The 20,444-nt window shown below is 41.7% G+C and overlaps 1 protein-coding gene across 1 annotated transcript in view; it reads right to left on the bottom strand.

Moving 5' to 3' along the window:
* nova2 (NOVA alternative splicing regulator 2) overlaps positions 1 to 19,781 on the bottom strand; it is a 42,605-nt gene extending 22,824 nt beyond the window's left edge. The window contains exons 1-2 of the mRNA XM_017719220.2: positions 18,848 to 19,781; positions 12,205 to 12,348 (exon numbers count right to left, since the gene is read on the bottom strand). Coding sequence (XP_017574709.1) covers positions 12,205 to 12,348; positions 18,848 to 19,004 — 301 coding nt within the window. The 5' untranslated portion in view covers positions 19,005 to 19,781. The remainder of the gene's footprint in view (positions 1 to 12,204; positions 12,349 to 18,847) is intronic.
* Between the last annotated feature and the right edge of the window lie 663 nt (positions 19,782 to 20,444).

Genomic DNA, 20,444 nt, shown 5'->3' with positions numbered 1-20,444 from the left:
GTGACTGGACTCCTGCTGCCCTGACGTGAACAGCAGCTGTGCTGCCCGGTCTTACTGCCAACCTACTCTCACACCACTGTAACATCCAGTGCCACAGGAGCAAATGGAGACCGTAACAGTCATTGCAACTCTTATCTGCCAATTCAAATAGGTGTCTCACACAAGACTGTATGACTAGTATGGGAAATGTAATTTCTCTCAAGTGTATAGAAAGCAAAGAAAAGCAGAGGCCATCCTTGCTTGGCATGGCTGTGGGGTCAAAGATAATTAGCGGTGGCCAATCCACTGCAATTAAGGGAAGTGTGCAGCCTGTGTGTTGAAGGGAACGTTCCGACAGCTGATGGCTTTGTAGACCAAAGGAGAAATGAATCATCAGAGCCTGGTAGGCAAGAGGTGATGTGGGGGGTTTTGGAGGGAGTGCATTAGAGAAAAAGAGAAAGCAAGTGCGAGACAGAGGGAGAGTTAGGGGGTCATTCAGTGGGGATTAGAGAAATTGGGGGGTGAAGGGGGAGGAGCAGGAGGCAGCTGCGGAACTCAGTCTCTTTTGGGGCGCTGTGGGGGCACAGAGGGGGAGCTTTGTCCCCTGTGCTAGGAGGCTGGGTCTGCTCCAAAAGAAACTCACAGCTTGCACTCAATGCACCTCTTTGTGACTACTCACTATGATCTGCTTTAAAAGAAAGGTGGTCCCCTGCACAACACAATGCAGGCTATCTATTGTTCTGGTATAAAGTAGGGGGCCCTTTTCCCTTGTACAGAATGTCTAGGCATAAATGCTAAATTGCCTCAAAACCAAGATATAGCTATGAAATTATTTCCTGCTTATAACCTCATTATGCAACAGAAGGGGTTGCCACAGTACCCCAAGCAAGCCAAGTGTCATCGTAGAGAATCCACAATCAGAGAAGAGTGCTCAAGGCCTCTGCATACTGTGATTGCTTATCAGAGCACAGGCCAAAAAGGGCTGGCAACCAGATGGCCTGATTAGCATAGTAGTATTTGATTTTCATCAAAGCTTGTGGTCATGTAAGTATTCTGCATTCAAAGAATAATGTCCACATAAAGGCCGTTGTTATGTGACCTGTCACTCTGTGCTTAAGGCTTTTCCAGCTTCAGTTTCTGAAATAGCTAGCTTTTTCATAAAAACTGTAATAATCGTGTGACATGTCAGACAACAAAGGAGACTTGTGTCCATAATTAGAAGAGATGTTATTAGGATTTGAATCTGATGAAAAGTTACTGCTGTGTGTTATCATGTTTTGTGGAAAGACAAAAAAGCCTTAACATCTGTAAGTAACAAGTGCACACTCAAACCTGCCAATAAGAATGTAAACTGTATTTAATTATACTTAATTACAAATCTTTGCAATGAACTGTAAATATCTAAATACAATTACACATTTTTTACATTTAAATAGTATATCAAAATGATAATAATTACAATGGATGTGTACAGGGTAGAGTAATAGAGTAAGCGTAATTTTCTCAGAATCAGTGGTGATGGACAGGGAGTTAACTAGGCCTGTTCCAGCATTAGCTCTAGTTTTGCTTTGCTGTCTTTTTAAAATAGTCCATGCACACACCAAGATATCCACCACTGCCTTGTTTCTCTGTTCCTCTGTCTCTCAGCGGGAACTTCAAAATGGAGGCAGCCCTGCTGCACTCTGATTGGCTGAGAGAGGATGAGGCTTCTTTACGTGATCAAACTGCTGGAACAGGCATCCTTCCCGCAGCCATGCGCTGTCTCACACAGTTTCCACAGGGAGACGCGGAAGCAGAGGCGTGAGACGCCTTCATCCCCTCTCCATCTGCCCGGCAGAGTGAGAGGGATAGTGGAGGAGCTAGGGGATGATGAGGGTAGAGGGGGACCTCTGGCCTCCAGAGACGTCACTTTAGTTCTCATCTCTGGGGCGACCGAGTGGGCAGGCTAACAAAGCGGGGCTTTGTCTGGGGGGAAGGATAGGAGTGTAAAGGAGGGTGTGTCTGTGAGCAACGGTGACGGGCCCATCACAAACTCCTTATGCAGCTCTGCACCAAAACCCAGATGAGCCCATTTATACAGCACCCTTATTAGGCCATAATCACCTCTCAGTCACTCTACCCTTGGCCAGGCCAGACACTACACTATACAGACATGGAAATAAGGGTTGAATCTCCTTGACCTGACATAACCTGTGAGAGCCACTGTATATGAGTGTTTGTGTTTTGTGTAGTTGTTATAACAGGATATAATTTGTAAACAGCACTGTTATTTTGCGCACTGCTAGAACTTTTGACTGCTGAACCCCTTCATGTTATTCATCATTAATATAGTATAAATGCAGCTGTACGTGAGCGCAGGGCATGACGTAACATGGGGTAAAACGTAAAACAAATGTTTCTGTAGTTGATCAGGTCCAAATGGAACAGGCTATGGGTCACATATGCAAACAGCTATCTGTTACTTCTCAAGATTCACCCTGCAGACAATTTTTATACCACAAATGTATCCTTTTTCATCATAAGTGTTTTTGATTACTAAGATGTGTCTGTATAAGTCACAAAATTCACACCAATGTAATTTTAATAACCCCCTGATGCATGTGACATTACACCAGTTCAAGACATATAATCTCAACTTATATTGAGACCTGACCAGACTGAAGTACGGCTTACACACAGCCAGGTTAGCTGTACATGCATCTAGCGAATCCTATTTGCTTCTGGTCCAATGACCCCAACTAGGGATTAAATATAACAATTTCTTGTTTCTAAAATACACAAATAGTTGGTTTTAAATTGCAATAGAGATGTGTATGCTGCCTGCTAAAAATTTTAAAGACTGCTTGTCAAAAATCAAGAAATGTTGATTAAGAATATTATGGACCATTGGAAGCTGGATGACAAGAAAACATTCAACAAAAACTTTCATGGCTGCAGTGATATGAACTAAAATTAAAAATTAAGCAGTTTGGCATGACTGTTGTTAGATAATAAGCAAATAAGGTGGTTAGGTTCAAATGGAAAAATGATTCTTGTAATCATGCACTTACTGTCTGAAGCAAGCATTTGACTGCGTCTTCTTGGTTGCCTTTAAACATATGTCAGCAGTGACAATTTTATGGAAAGGAAAATTCCATATGACAATTGAAAGCTGTAGTGCGTGCCAGATTTGCAGACTATCACTCATAAGCCTTTTTTTAGCCCAAAATAAATATATATATAAATTAATAAATAAAATTTGTCAAGCCCCTGCAATGCTCAGCACAGAGGGGGGCTGGACGGATTTACTGATGAGCTCATCAGAAAGTGTGGAGTGATGAGAGAGAAAAAGAGAGAGAGAGGTGGGTGGCTGTCTCCTGGAGATGCAGTTATCAACTCTTCTCTGCTGACAGAGAGAGACAAAGATGCCACAACTGGCCTAGTTATGTAACATATCAGAAATTTGTGAAGCCCTGGACACACATTTTATGTAAGAGCTCGCATTATGAACACACTGTTTTACCACCATGTCAGAGAGCATGCTTCGCTGATCAAGTACAACATGTGCATACTACAGACACACACACAAATTCAATCAAACTGTATATTTGCCTTGGACTCCTCAGTCCATTATTTCAGTCCATTCACTAACTTTCCCTAGCTCACTTTCTCACACACATATATACACCTCCTAAGGCAGATGGGAGGCCAGCCTGTTTGCCCTTCCCCCACTCTCAAGGAACTGTGCGGTCAACAATGTCAAAGCCTCTATTGTCATTAAGAGTGGCCCGTCACTCTTTATTGTCCTGGGTGGTTCTGACCAATCGCTCACCATTGAAACAGCTGGATATTCAATCACTTCCCCTCCCACTGTCATTCTTTCTGTCTATCCCTACCTCCATTTCTTTGTCCTGGGAAAGACAAGACAATAGACATGAACAGACTCCTTCAGTGAAATTGTACAGGGGTATTATCATAGCCAAACCTCTACATTATATCATATCTGTAGATTCTTCAGATTTTTTTGTTAATGTTAATAACTTTATTATTGTTCAGGTATGGGTAATGTCTAAGGCTTGTGGTGAGGTGCTCACTCTTCCATATCCCACTAAAGAAAACAGCACAGCTGGGCCAAACCTTTGTCATGCATGACACAAAGAAGGGGCTAAAGCACTCCTATTTTTGAACCTCCACACATAAAACTGGGCCATAATCCAGGACCCCCTGCTGGCTGCACCTCCCCCACAAGAGCATGGCATAGGTGGCAAGTCCTAAGCCTCCATGCATGCTGCCTTTTGCCAATTTGGTGCCTGATCTAATGATGCAGCACTGCTCAGTGATGCCAGGCAGGATGCCTAGCTTAAATCATTTGCACTTGCTGCTGCAAACTAATAAGAAATGAATGATGTATTGTTAAGAAGGAAATGGGCTTTGGGAAACATTTGCTTAAGATGAATTAAAAATGTGTTTTTTCTTTTAGATTTCAGGGGTGCCTTAAAGTGAAACTTCAGAGCTAAAATCAAAATGTTCCCATTACCCCAAATGTAATCATCCAAAACATTAGTCTCAACCAAGCCTGATTACTTTGCAACTTTGTCTATTTTTATATATAATGGTATATCAAACAACATGAGAAACAACAACAGTTTCAGAAAGAAGACAGTCTATTTGAGACTGATTTAGGCATACAGTTTGTATGATGCTAATGGGATAGAAATGTCCATTGCTTGTTACATACATGAGCTTCACGGGTAACTAAAAGAACAATTTAGGGCACCAAACGTCATGACTGATTGACTATTCGCCGAACTATCCCTTTAAATATAGCTGCAAAGACTCTTTATTAGCTTACACATGAAGGTCACCCTGTCAGCTGAGGATTCATCTCAACAGTATTGTGGGTGTGTACCACAGCCAGGGCTGCAGAACTGCAGTGTGAATTATCACAATGATTCAGGCAGGGGACCAGCTGGGGAAACGAAAGACAGAGATGAAAAACCAAAAGAAAGACAAAGGAAGTAAATTGAGCTTTCTCTCTCTCTCTTTTGCTTTCATTCTCTCTCTCTCTCTCTCTCTCTCTCTCTCTCTTTTGCTTTCATTCTCTCTCTCTCTCTCTCTCTCTCTCTCTCTCTGGCACATTTAGCCTCAATCTCATTTCAAGGAGTGAGTGCTCCTCGCTACCGTAGGACTGATCAATAGTATTTGTATTGTGGGCACGTAGAGAAGGATTTCAGATGGTGGTCGGTGGGGAAGGTGTCGGCTGGAGAACAAGGAACCACTCTAACTTTCCACAATTGATTTGTGGGAGAAATCTGCATCAATGCATTTATGGCAGGTCCCATTGTGGTCTTTTCTTCTAATAGACTCAAAAGCCCCACGGTGGACCTGCAAAAGCACAGCTCCCACGAGGCCATGTGAGACCAAGTGAGGGACAAGGAGTGACCTTAGCTAAGGTCACTATATGCCACTTTGAGATTCTCACCCAAAACTCAATACAATGTGCTGTGAGTTAGTTTTAAGTCTGTCGTCTGGCAGTGTATTTTGAAACACTGCACCCCAAGTTTGTTTGCATCTTATAAGGAAGCTTTTAGTTTGCTATATACAGTGCTATGCAAAGGAAAATGATACTTTACTGTTCTCAGAAGAAAACCTTGTATCTCCAAAATGATAACTTTACAAGAGAAGAAAAAAAACAATTTTTTCTTTTACTGTAAGTCAATGGAACCAGACTTTTTTCCAAAAATTCTGGGCCACTTCTTATGGTCTAATCTTCATGAAAATTCCACACGTAAAGTTGTAATATGTAAAGAGCAACAGGCATTTTCAAATTTTCAAAATATAAAAACTGAAAAGCTTTTCTTTTGACAGCATTTAAACAGCTATTTCTCTGACCAGTAAGTGTTTATTTGCTCAGAATAACACTAATTTTAAAATCAAAATAATATTATTATGACAAATAGTTATAAGTTAGTAATCTGTATAAATCCATGTGTTTGTTTAAATATTTCTAACCCTCTCATCAAGGACATCCAGTATTATTTGTAGGTTTTATTCAGTTTGGCTAATCAGTACTTCATAAAATTAAAAAGAGTGCCGGTGGTAAAATTTTATAAATTGATGTTCTTCGTTTTCTTCTACTATGTATTTTGTAACCTAAACTATAATGTAAGTACTGGTTAATTAAGAGGAAAACTAAGCATGATTAACTACATTTTAGCATGACAATGCACCACACGCATGTTTTTAAGTAGTGTATCATATTCAAAATTATACTGTGATAAATAAAACATTTTTTGAAATAATCTTTACTAATTTTGGAATTTTCATGTTGCTGCCACCTTCAGCACAAAATGCAACACACAACTGAGACACATTAATGATTTGTGCAGTAAAATAGAACAGTTCTTAAACTTAAACTAGCTATATGGCCCAAACATCCATTTACAGCAGTAATATTTATAACTGACCTTTAATCTTTAATCACAGCCCTAGCCAGTTTACACCCCAAGCCAGTTCTGTTTCATAGAAAATAACCCAGTGGCTGAGAGACCAGTGCTAGAATGCTAACTGACAAACATGCTAAATGTGACCCTTGTGACTGCGTATGTGACATGCTTGCATAGTCATCCCTCTGGACATCAGTGTCAGTGCCCAGTGTGTATAATAAGAGCTGCTGTGGGCCATTGTGTGAAGGCTCTGTAGCCAAACGTGAGGGTCTCAGGCACTGAGTGGCACCGAGGGCATCACCAAGCCAGCGGCCACCAAGCATGACGACATATGTGGAAAAGAAAACAAAGCCAATGGGGATTAAGGGGTCCTCGTCTCTCCTTCAGCAAGCTCATCACCACACACTCGGCCTGGCTGCAGATGCTCTCTGTCGAGCATTCCCGGACAATGTGGCTTTTAAACACTTGAACAACAATAACACCCAGCTAAAGTGAAGTCTATATATGTCATGTTATTTCTGGTACTCCCGCATAGAACTGATTACGGGCTTTCAAAATGGATTTAGCACGTCCTATTGCTCCGAAGAAAGAGTGGTGAAAATATTTGCAAGGCTATTTAAAAAGACTCATCATAGTTAAGGCTGTAAAATCTAATTAGTTGGGATTACTCAATCACCTCGGACCACTGGAGTTGTCCAAGCCTAATTTTATTTTGTTGGGTGCACTGTACATATTAGTACAAATTACTAACTAAATGAATTGAAGGCAAATGTCAAGAAAATTATTGTAAATCATTGGGGTAAACTCAGCTAATGCCTTTCCGCAGTCTATAGGGATTTAAGCACTCTCTTGGCTTATTCAGTCACCACTAGTCAATGATGTTCCTACCACTGACACTCACCCCACTAATTACAATAAGAACTATCCTTTTTTATAAACTGATAACATCTAATAATGATGATTGAGACACTGTGTTGTCCCTGATGCAATAGCAGACAAAGGACTTTCTCATCTCAGCAGTGTGCATGAAGCTAAACGTCAAATGAAGAAGAAACATTTGAGTCTAAAACAGACAGAGAAGAAGAAAAAACATACAGGGAAACTAATTTCCAGGCCTGAGTCAGATATGTAATATTGCAGCTTTTCATCTTTCAGTCAAAAAGCTTAGGCGCTAAGAAGATTACGGGGGAGAAATCAGCAATGTCGATAATGCGTGGGGGAGGGATGGGCTGTGTGTGTGTGTGTGTGTATGGGTGGGTAGGGTGTGGGGGGGTGATGGCTGGGTATTAACTACTGAAAACTGCAATCATGGTGCAGGATTAAGACAAAGCTTTAATATTGTGCCATGCTCTGCTCAAAGGCACAGGAGCTGGGCGTGGGATCAGTGGCCTGGACAGGCTAAAATAAATATCTACACACTGCTCAGCAAGGAACGAGCTGCGGCTCATCTTTGAGAAAACAGATGATGCAACACTCACTGATTTGACTTATTTTGACTCAGGTGTGGCAGCCTCTGTGCAGCAGAGACATACATTTACAAAACTGGTGCACAATTTTTAAAAATCAACTAGTAAATTAGACATTTTATAAGCAATTTAGCTTCTCTTTAATGTCCCTATATTACTAACCATGTCAGCTCTATATTCCACCAAAGAACATGTGTCTTGTATTTATCTGTTTGCTATAGCGAAGCAGCACACTACTCATAAAGGTATGATAGAGGAAATCTTTCAGCATTATAAAGTGAATTAATCATGTTTGAGATCACTACAAATGAAAGGTATGAGGTGAAATAAGTTACAATGTAAGACAGAAACACTAGCTAAGGTGAAAACAGACACTTAGCATTTGTATGCTTGTCTTAAAGACTTCACACTGGCTGCTTTTCTTGGTGTAAACTGTGAGCCACATGTCACTTGATTTGTGGTCAGGATCTGAATTTAATATAATACAGCATAAGTGAGATGCTGAGTGGAACAAATATTTTTCTAATAATGCCTTACAAATTGAATCCCAAATTAATCTTAATTTCATAAGCATAAGCCCTCCTCTCAGTTTCTACCTTCAGTTACTGCTCTTTTACTCTGCAGTTTATTCAGAGTCCTTTCCATCTTCTAACCTTCCATTAGCAGTCACTTTATGACCAGCAGACCACTGTCAGTTGAATATTTTTAGGTGGACTATTCATTTACCCAAAGACTCTTTTCAACCCAGGATTCAGGTGTCATCTTAAGAGTTTAATAGCAAAAAAACTCGACATTTTCAGATATTTTATGATCTTACATTTTTTATGGCCAAGGCATTTTAAGGAATTTAAGCAATAGCCTGCATTATTCAGTTAGTTACACCATGTATGTTTAGCTAATTTTAAGTTTCACAGTTTCACACAAGTTCAAATCCAACTGGCAATGAACAAATAATTATTTTTAAAAGTAGTATTACACAACTACAACTGATTTCAACACTGACATGCAAAAACAACAATTCACTAATATATTGTAACGGTGGAGAGCGATGAGGCGGATGCACGTGCTGAGATAAGCAACTTTTATTATTTTATTACACTGGGCAAATCCAGTGTCATGGTCAAAACGGTCCAGTTTCAAACAGCCAACCCGGAGAGAATGCAGATCAGACATGACAAACAGAAACACAGAACCTCAAACAAGAATCAAACACTACAAACTTCCAAACTTTGAAAATTGAAAGACACCATCCAAGCCAGACTATTTATCACAACAACAATAAAACCTGCTGAGATCACACAAGACTAAGGACGCCAGAGGACCCCATGTACACAGGGCTTAAATACACAAGTGCTAACGAGGGTTCACAAGACACAGGTGGAAAATAGGTGGGAACAATGGGAACAATCAAGGGTGGAGTCAGAAAACAAGGGGGCCGGACTAGGAAGGAACCTAAACAAAGAAGCACATGGACATGTAAACAGACGCACCTGGAAGACTGAAACACAACAGGAGCACATGGACAGGACTGGGAGGGGCCAATCGTGACACACACACACACACACACACACACACACATATATATATATATATATATATATATATAGTGAATTGCTGTTTTTGCATGTCAGTATGTATATAGTCTTAAGTCAAAATGTGCTTACTTTATAGTGCTACTTTAAAATGTACATGGGGTCCTCTGGCGTCCTTAGTCTTGTATGATCTCAGCAGGTTTTATTGTTGTTGTAATAAATAGTCTGGCTTGGATGGTGTCTTTCAATTTTCAAAGTTCATTTTATGAACCTGTCTTTACTGCTTGTACTAGAGGCAGTTATGAAGACAATGATGGTGTTTTACGCGCTTGTTGACAGTCAGTGTTATTAATGGCATGTTTACTGTTTGTGCTCTGTGTACTATACAAAACAATAAGCTGCCTAAGTTAAGCAACAGGTCAAAAACTATTAACAGATAATGGCTCTCCCTGTCAAAGTCTGGAAACAATCTGGTGATGTCAATCCAAATTTACTGAAAACAAGCGTCTGTGAAGAACTTTCTCAGAAATAACAATTCGAAGATCAACAAATTTGCAGTCCCCCGCTAGCGCCCATCATCTTGCAGTCCAAAGGCTAATCAACTCCTACCCCTAGTCTACAAAAGCAGCAAACACCTGTGTATCCAGCATCACTGTGGATCACTCTATCTTCTTCCCTCCCACTCATTCACTCCCTCACTCCCACCCTCACTCACTGACTCACTTCACTCATTCATTCACCCGGCTTGCTTGCTGTTCCACCACTGAATAACCGAGGATAAACAGAACAATGAATTGTTTTTAAAATACATTTTAGTTCCAACAAGTTAGGCTACCTATATCCTTATTTGGTCTAATGTTAATTCAAAACATTCTCCAAACTGCACATGAATCATCTGCTGCATATCATGATAATTACTATTTTCATTAACAATGTTATTACTGTAATGATATTTGGCAACCCTATCATACTGCTGCTTTTTGGCCATTGCAAGTTGAGGGAGGAAAGTCCAGAGACACAAGGTTATTGTAAAATATGGCTGTCATTTTCTGCGAAACCTTGGAGGGCCTATATTTGGAGAGAAGGCATCTAATAAATCTCTTCGCCTGCAATAATGAACACTGGCCAGATTTCAGCCAATACTGCTGTGCCCAGCTAATTGCCGCGGAATTAAATGCTGCTGTGGCACTTATCTAAGATGAAGTAAGAAGAGAGGCTTTCGTGGAGGGAAGTGGCCCTTCCAGCCCTAGTTCTAAACTGGTCTGAATCAGGCATGCAGGACACTGCTTTAAAAAAAAAAGCTTCTCCTCCCCCCATTCTTGGGGCAGCACAGCAGGTGGACCTTTTGATTTGTAACCAAGGAAAAGCTTACACTCATTTCCATACAGATGCCCCCTTCACTGCAGAGGAAGACCCCCCCGAATAGCCCTCCACTCCAGCAAATCACCATAGCACCATCACACCAGTGTGCTTTAAAGCAATGGTACAGCAACAAACAGAATTCACAAAATGTTCACCATATTCCAGATGTAGTGATCAGCCAAAACATGTTTTCTAAAGTTTGCTTCTTTAGTTTTGGATTGGCGCGACAAGGCTAATGAAGCTAACAAGTCACCAATACAAAAGCTAACAGGAATTATATACCCTAGCATTCAACACTCCATTTCATCACAACCTTGCCTCGAACAACATCAAGTTGTTAAGTAATATTAAATAGATTTGCTTATGTGGTTTCTGACACTGTATGACAAACTGTTATCTATAAACATGGAAAAAATTATGGGCAAATTGAGAGTTTTAAGTTTGCAGTCTGAGGCACGTATGTGATGATTTAGGTATGCAGTTAATTTATAGGCTTCCATTATTTGGTAGCTAGATTAGTTGTACAGCTCCAGTGCAAAACCACAAAAGCAAACATCGGCTACAAACACATCTTAGCTAATCAAAAAAACCTGGGGTACGCGCAAAACCATGCAAATCTGATTTTCACCAAACATTTGCTTTAAAAGCATTTCTTGCATTCTCCTTTTCCCGTAATTCATTAGTCATTTCAAGTACCTCAAACACTGGAACATTAGAACAGTCAAAGTTGCCAAAGCCAATGAAAGGGCGTAGGACGGGGCTTTGTAGGGAGGTGTCTCGCATCTGGCATCTGCTCTGAGCCCAGAGTGTCCCAGAGGAAAGGGACAGAGGTGCCCTGTTATTCACGCCAACTTTGGGAGGATGAGCAAGTCGCACAAAGCTCTTTTAAGCACGAGCCCAGAAGCCCCCCGCTACTCCTCACTTCCTCTCAGACAAACATTCAAAAGAATTCAAGCCCATATAAATGATCTATTCCTCACATAAAAGAAGCTAGATACACACTGACTGCAATGCAAACATCACTGAAATGTACCAAGATCCAAAGCTCAGAATGTGGAGTTCCTTCTATAACTCTATTCTCCCTCTTCGCTACAAAAAGTCCACATGCTTTTTTGTCCCCTCTTGATCTGCCACGCCATGCAACCTTAGCCTTGATAAAGGCCATGTGTGGTGGCCACATGCCCAATGGTGACGTCCTTCCCATATGATTCTCATTGAAGACAAGGCTCAGCGTGTCTGGGAGAGAAGGCCACATTGTGGTGTCTTGTTTAAGACAGCATTCATACATTACATATACAATGACATTATGATACCTGATTACAGGCTTCAACAACTGGGTGCTACAGTGTGTGGGTGTGGGAGCAAATACAATAGCAGATAATAGCCTAAGAACTTCAAAAGTAAACTGGTGGTCTCTCCTCTTTACATGTGGAGACTCACCTGGGTAGAAGTCTTTGGATTTGGACAGCTTGATGGTGGCACCTGTCTCTTTCTGTAACTGCACAATCGTCTGACCACCTTTGCCAATAATGGAGCCTGCTGCGTAGCTTGGGATCAGCACCTTCAAAAAGTACTCGCCTTCTTCTGGAGACAAAAAAAAAAGAGGAAAATCAGTCATTTCACCAAAACTTTAACATAGTCTTACCCAAAATACTGTGTCTTGTGCAGTTATGAAAAATTATGCATGACTCAGTTAAAACATATATTAATGTTAATTAATCTGTTTAAAAACTTTGGCTGATGTTCTGCTGAATAAACTGATTATTATACAAAAAACCTTTTTTTCTCAACAAAAATGTGTTCAGTCATCATATATATACACACAAATGAAGAAGTAAATAGATGTATACAATGCACTCATCAAGATGCACTTTCAGTCAAACAATATTTAACATTTATAATCAACATCAGTGGCAGGATAAAGAGCCATTCTGACAAAAGGAGATGCTAGTAATGTCACAAACCTCCCTGTACATGCCAAGAAAAAGCTAAACTCTACCTGCCTGCTGCTTATCCAGGTCAGCAGAGTGTTCACAGCCTCCGCCCTCTGATTTTAACATGACATTGTATCCACCCACCTCAGCCGCTTGGGTACGCGCCTAATATTCCACCACAATTAATCCATGTCAGCTCCCAAAAGACGGGCGCTTTAGATTGGATTGGTATTCTGGAGGAGTGATTTATCATCTGCAGCCATTCTGGTGGGCAAGCTAAGCTACACACAATAGCAGCCAAATACTGTTGGCATAAAAAAAACACAGTAACTATACAATTAATTATCAAGCACAGCTGAAGAAACAGAGTGAGGGCAACAATGGAAACGAATGCTTGAGCACGTGGCATGTTTGGGTTTGAGAGAGAAGCTGCAAAAGTAATACTGCATAAGCACCACTGGCACCAGAAAGAGCTGGGTGGGATTTTTGTCAGTCTGCTAGAAGATGCTCTGATCCTCAGAAAGGTCAGCAGAGAAAGTAGTGAGTAGTATGATACAGTAGGTAAGGATGGTGATTGAGCTTAGTATAAGTCATTACTAACTGGGTAGGTTTAACAGTCTCTTAATTATCCAATCTTCTTGTGCTAATCTCATTAGAATCATTGGACCATCTACAGTATCAATCTGCGTGGGAAGCTTTGTCTGTGCAAATTTCATGTAAAACATACACGCACTTTCTATTGTCCTGGCTTTAACTGGGTCTGATCATACCCCAAATATGGAGGTGAATAACAGCAACATACTTAGGCGTGTTAAATCACATATGCCAAGGACTCATGAGTCCTATATTATTTCATTAACCAGAGCACTAGAATTTCCTTTGTGGAGACACACCACTGACTGACATCCATCTATAAAGCAGCACAAGTACATGCTTTTCTGCAATGACCCAGATTCCCCACAGAGCCAAGACTGCCCTCCTTTTGATTTGGATGTGTCTAATTTTAACCACCCTTGATTAATATGGCAGGGGGTTCATAAATAATGTGTATCGTGCATGCATAAGCATTCTTTCTTCAGAAATGTCTAACACAAAAAGACCAGAAGCCACTAAATGCTTAGTATACTCTTGACCAACCATAAGTAAATTAATGGATTTTCAGTTTATTGATTGCTGCTAGACAGATGGGAGGCAAGAAGTAAGTCTGACACACGGATGATAGATTGTTTGATGGGTGTAAAGGATAACATTCAACAATTTAATTTCAACAATTCCAAAAATTATGTTTAAGCTTTTGTTTCTTCATGTACTCTATTTATTTTTTATAAAGCATGACTAGTTTGCATTGTAATGCATCTAATAGTTAGAGATAGAGGACGTCTGAAGTCTTCTCTTTTCTTTGAACCAATACAAAGCTAAAAGAATTGGATAACAAATTAATTCGAACAAATCAAAATGTAAATGTAATTAAAAACAGATTCCAATAACTTAATTGATTTACTCTGTCTTATCATCTGCAATTCTTTAAAAAATGTAAAAAAATTAACATTCTGCTAATCTGCATTAAGTTCATTCTGCCCACAGATCAAACTTGCAATGTAATCAACCAAATATACTGTTTCTGGTCCTGTTTTTAATTAACCATTAAGATCAACTGAGGATTCATAATATGTCTTTAGCGTTAGCAGGTTACAGGTGCATTGAAAAATTCAGCAGGCTGCTGGAAGGTGAAGATGGTTCACAGTGCACTGTGTCCAACAAATTGCCAGATCCCTCTGTGGCAGAACAGCATTACACCTCTTAGGATTTCCCAGGGTATTCCCAGGTAGCGCTGCTTAATTTCTGGCAAACACAGGAAATCTTTGGCCTGGATCTGTGTTGCCAGAGGGACTCTGTGTCCTCCAATTCCAAGTCAACATAAACAGAGTACAATGACTCCGTAGTCCAAGTTTCAGCAGGAACAAGGTTATTTCCTGTGTCTGCACGATGTCCAGTCTGGAAAATATTGATGTATGTCCCAGAGAGTGTATGTGCTAATGTGTTATTGAGGAAAGCTTCTCCAAACCAGCACACCGATAGTGCTTTCGTGGAAAGACAACAAGAACTGAGGATGTGCTTTCCTCAAGTACACTGAACACCTCCCCACACTTCTGAAGGCTTTGCTTAAACTGAATGCATATACACACGTCATTGACGTGTCGGTTGGTCACAACATATACCGAACAAATACCACATATAAATTGGCATGCGTAAACAGAGTCATTGGTTTCTAGGGGCTCTCCAGAGTTCAGAGAGCCCAGAATAGCCAGCATCAGCCTATGGATTGAAGGTTCAAATCCTGGGATCTTGTGTCGGGAGCCATGTGGGCCAACAGGCCGAGCTACAGCTAGAGGGCAATAGGGGCAAATATAGTTCCCTTAAGCTAGATAAGAGAGACTGAGGGAACAGGCTCTCATTCATGGTCTGTCTTTCTTGTTTGCATATTAGTCAGCTGCATTATAACAACATTGTTACACATTATGTTAGTAGAACTGTGGCAAGAATTTCCTCAAGAAGTTCCTCAAGATGGTCCAGACCATTTCAAACTTGTGACTAACCATAACATATTAAGCATCAAGACTGAGCAAATTAGTCAAAGGACCACTGTCACAATGGGACTGGCCCATAAACAGCCTGACCAAAATAGATGCTAACACATGAGGTAACGTTCTCTTTTTCCCTAGATGGCAAGGAAAGTGCGAGGGGCTCTATGCTTTTGTTCCAACATGGGAAATGGCATGAAGGGAGGACTAAAGCTTCCTTTTCGCATCGCTCTTTTCATTGTTCTCATCCATATTCATTGAGCGTCCTGCTCTCCATTCCACCGCAGACGGGCAGAGAGAGGCGAATGCCTCGTCCAATCCTGCGCCGCCCTTTTCAAGAGCCCTGCCCAAAGCCCCCCCGCCCTTCAGGAGATTTTTTCCTTTGACGCAGTGCTCTCGAAAAAGAAGGAGAAGAAGAAGCAGCGCCCCCTTTATGCTAAAAAATGTTCCGAGATCAATAGACAAACATGGCGGTGGTTGCCAAGGTAATCAATGGCCGGCCACCGTTGATGGAGAAATGGAGCGAGACAGACGAGAATGAGAACCGTACGAAGGAAGGGATCAGTGGGGATGGAGAGGGTGCAGGAGGGTGCAGTGCGAAGGGATGAATTCATGGCTCCCCGAACCAACATCTGCAGCAACACAGCAGCCACCCTGCAAACTATACAGTAAATAAGGAGCTGGCCTGCCATGCAGCTGTATTAGGATTACTGTGCGGCACTGTCAGTCGTCTTTGAATGAAGTGGGCCACAGTGTGGAAGCTGCTATTTGTCCTCCATGTAAATGTCTTAGGGGTTGGGGGTGGGGGAAATCTTCAAACACAGCTGGCAAATCATGTTTATGTAAGACCTCCTTTTGAGAGAGCTGCTTCAGCCTTCTCTTTCACCAGGAGACATCCTGTTCTTGCACCTTTCTCCAATGAAAAGAAAGATAGTAGCTGTTGTGATACTCAACAGTGGAAGAAGCTATACCAACTTATCGATCGATAACATGAAAAAATTTATAGACCAGCTAACACAATTCCTGTGCCATCAGCTGTCACCTACCTTTCCTGCCTCCTCCCACCTCCACACTCACATTTTCTCTGGCCCATTTTCTGTAAGCGGGTCACAGTCCCCTCACACTACTCACCAAGGACATCTGCATCTCCTACTTCAGCCTCTTAGAGCCTGAGCCTGTGCCAGTGCTTCCATTTACAAAATTACTATATTCTGCTTTATACATTACATTATATCTCAGGGCAGAGTTCACTGAAACCAAGAGCAGGTTTATAGTAGTGATGGAGCTAAAATAGCACTACTCTCCTAATGACCTCCTGGCAAGCAAATTACTCTTGCTTTTAGCCAACTCACTGTCTCAGTGCACGAAAGGGTTTTTTCTTCCTCTTCATCTTCTTCTTACAAGTACATTATGAATTTACTCTAACTAATACTGTATAAAAGGAGGAATGAGTGTTATTTGTTACTTGTGCAAATGAAAAAAAAAACACATCTGTAATTATTTTTTTAACCTGTTATTGCATTACCTTAAAAAATGTGAAGCCTAAAAATCTCAATTATAACAATATAAAAAAGTAAACTGATATCTCTTTTTTCTTTTTTTAATAAAATGATTTCATTTCAAAGCAAGAGGCTGCACCATGCCGTGGTAGTCACTACAAGCAGTAAACAAACAAGCTTGACGCTCTCTCTATAAGTGGGTCATTTCTGTCTACTAAATATGAAGCACATATACCATTATGAAATAGCAGTAATGGTATTCTTGATTTAACATATTCTCATTAAACCATGTGCATTTACTCTGTGGTAAAAGCCAAACAGAGCAAAAATATCAAAATACGCCACACGATAAAGGCCACTTAATAAATGCAGTACACACAAGGCCATCTTTCCTTCCGCCATTAAAAATTCAAAGATAACCTACATTTTACAAATATAGCATCTCTGACTGATACTAATATAATAAATTATTACTAATATAACAAATGTGAGAAAGGAAAATAATTGTAAAAAAAATAATAACTGAAACTGAAAAATACACTTACTTTCATTTCTAAAGGTTAATTTTCAACTGTTTAATTTTCCACTTCAATTTTCTGGATAAAATTATATTCCATTCTTATCCTGTCAAATTGAAATATGCTATACTCAGTCTATTACTGTTGACATGATGCAATTGATTGCGAGTCTAAGTAATCACACTTTCTCCAAAAAAAGCTCTATTTGCTGTACTGGCCTTTTTAGGACAAAGCAGCAAAAAAGGTTTTAACTGGATCAAAACAACCTTAATAACAACACATCTATTTTCCTATTTAAAGAAGTTGCACTGCAGTGATATTCTGAAGGATAATATGGGGATAGTGAACATTAACAGATAATCCGTCTCGGTACTGCAGGGCTGCTCTTTCCATCCTAACAGCCATTTCATTTGGCCAAATGGATGGTGTTTGTGTATAATGCCTCCCACGGGTGCAGCATGGTTTTGGCTGATTGGCAATGCGTAATGCTCTCCATCGATTCCTTCACATGCAAACAGCAGGCAAAGAGATGAATATGCAAGTGTAAGCTTAAACAGTATTGCACTGGGCAGATCCCAGTCCCCGTGGTCAGGGTGTGTAGGGCAGAGGGCAAATTCAGCTGTCCATTCTAACAGAAATGAATCATCTTGTGAGAAATGGGCCTAGTGCATGTGCTGAACCTGAGTGCAATGATCTGAGATGTCTACGCACATTCAGCGTGATGCTGACAGTGTAGCCCAGTGACAGATTCGTGGGTTGGCATGCCAATGTTGAGCGGACAGGGCTTGCATGGTCTAGGCCATTATTTTGCTTAGTGTGATTTAGAATCATATACACTGCGTATGGCTATCATCATCACTCGAATAGTGCCTGACGGTCTTTAGCCGTCCTGTTAGCTTCGCACAGCAGCAAACACTGCTTCATAATGCAAGGTCATCTGCGGTGATGCTAAGGATGCGGATGCGTTAGCCCTTCATGTTTTATAGTGCACCCTGACATTTGTCCACTCTTTATCATTCCTGAGTACTTATAGATTTCGGGTAAAAAGAAAAAACAAACAAAAGAGGGGGAGAGCAGTGTTAACCGTGGTTTGCATCATGCTAGGCTACAACCATCGCATCAGAGGCCGTTGTTATTATTATAAAATGGACGCACAGAGCCTATGTTGCCCTATCCGGGTCCTGTCTCCTGCACTTTGTTTATAAACCCACCCACTTTCGCTCTCAATTCTCGTACAAGCATAACGAGACGAGGCTGAAGCTGGCGTCCTATTCCTCAGCTTCTTGTTCGAATTGTCACGTTCCACCTTAAATGGTGCAGCAGTTACACTCTGAGGTGCTTGAGGCGCCAGAACGTTACTGCAGCGCCATTTAAGGTGGAACGGGAGAATTCGAATGAGAAACTGACTCCAGCTTCGTCACTATGGGCCTGTTATGAATGCAGAAGATGCTGCACGGTCAGAAAACACATCAACCTGCGGTTCCTACGCCAATCCCGACCATCCATCCCTACAGACCGGCGCTGAAAACGGCCCGCTGACTGCCACTCACCTCCCGTGTTGGTGCGTTTGGTGCTGCTGGCCTCCGTCGGGGTCTCCAGCGGTCTTTTGCGGGAGTCCGGCGGGTCTGACTCCATGTGCGGCTGCTGACTGTGGTGGTGCGGGTTGGAGAAGATGCCGTTTTGCTGCACTGCCCCGCCGGCCATCATTTTTCTCACGCCTGCTACGACTGCTGCCTCGTGTGGGCCCCTCTGCGTGTCTCGCTCTCTCTCTCTCTGTACGGCACGGATGGAAATGTGAAGTGTGTGTAGACGGTGAAGAGAACCACCTCGACCGTGTGTGTGTGTGTGCGCGTGTGTATGTGTGTTTGTATGGGGAGCCGAGGAAAGGCGAGCCTGTAAGCGCGCGATCAGCGAGTCACATCAACGACTGGAGACCAGCGCGCGGAGGTCCGGCAGGCTGCTTCACAAACGAGGAGAGCAGAGAAGATGAATCAGGGTATCTAGGTCTCGTGGCGAGTTTATTCCGTCCTATGAAGCGCCGCTCCTGTCTTCTGTGATGACGCTCCTCGACCTCATGGATATGCAGAGCCGGGAGGAAAATGTTAAAACAACCAAAAAGAAAAATAAAAAGAAAATCAAAAGGCTAGACGACAAACGGGGCGAATAAGCAACGAGAAAACAAAGATGAAGCAAATAATGTGACGCTGAAGACGCTCCTCGTCTCGTACATGAACGCAGCCCCGCGCGAGCTCGACGGGCTACACTCAGATATGTGTGTGTGTGTGTGTGTGTGCGTGTGTATGTGTGTGTGTGTAAAAGTCCAGAGGAGAGAACGCGGTGCGTGAACACAAGCTCAACCGAGACGCCGTTTCTCTCTCCCTCTCTCTCTCTCTCTCTCTCTGGCGTTCTGTTGTTTTTGTTGTTTTTTCCGTGCTCGTGCGCTCTGAGCGGAGGATGCTGCAGTCTCACAGCATCTCTGTGCGGACCGTCGGGGAGCAAGCCGCGCGTGACGTCACAGGGTGCCATGTCAAATGTGGAGCCGGAGCGCTGCCCATCTCGGGCTCTGATTGGACAGAGCGGCTTTTGAGTCAGCGAATCAGGAGAGAGAGAGAGAGAGAGAGAGAGAGAGAGAGAGAGAGAGAGAGAGAGAGAGAGAGAGAGAGAGAGAGAGAGAGAGAGAGCTTTGGGGGTTGGGGGCGGGTGCGCGAGGCGTCATTCTAGCATCACGGCACAGTGCTGTTCAGTGAAGTATAAAACACAGTGGCGATGAATGTTTTTGTCTGTTTTTTTTCCCAGCAGCTCATTAAATGTTCTGCATTAATATAAATGAAGAAATCCATATGCATCTGTAAGTCATGTGGATGGAAAGAGTAAAGCGTGTGCTGCTAGGAAAGGCTGCTTCTTGCTATAAGTGGTTTAAACAGTCGCTTAGGGCTCCTGGGCCACAAAGGGCCCCGCCGAATATCGACTGTCTCTCATGATATTTGTAAAAAAAAAATTGAAATGATGGTAAATAGCAAACATGTTGTAATTTCTTTTATTTGTTTGATTGGTACATACAGTGAGTGCCTGGTATAGTATATGATATATGATTGTTTTATTGTGGTTACTGTGGTACTTTTTTCCTGAACAGCATGAATGAAATGT

Source organism: Pygocentrus nattereri, chromosome 17, assembly GCF_015220715.1.
Source record: "Pygocentrus nattereri isolate fPygNat1 chromosome 17, fPygNat1.pri, whole genome shotgun sequence".
NCBI lineage: Eukaryota > Metazoa > Chordata > Actinopteri > Characiformes > Serrasalmidae > Pygocentrus > Pygocentrus nattereri.
Note: the sequence above shows the minus strand (reverse complement) of the source record. Positions and strands in the feature narration are given on the sequence as shown.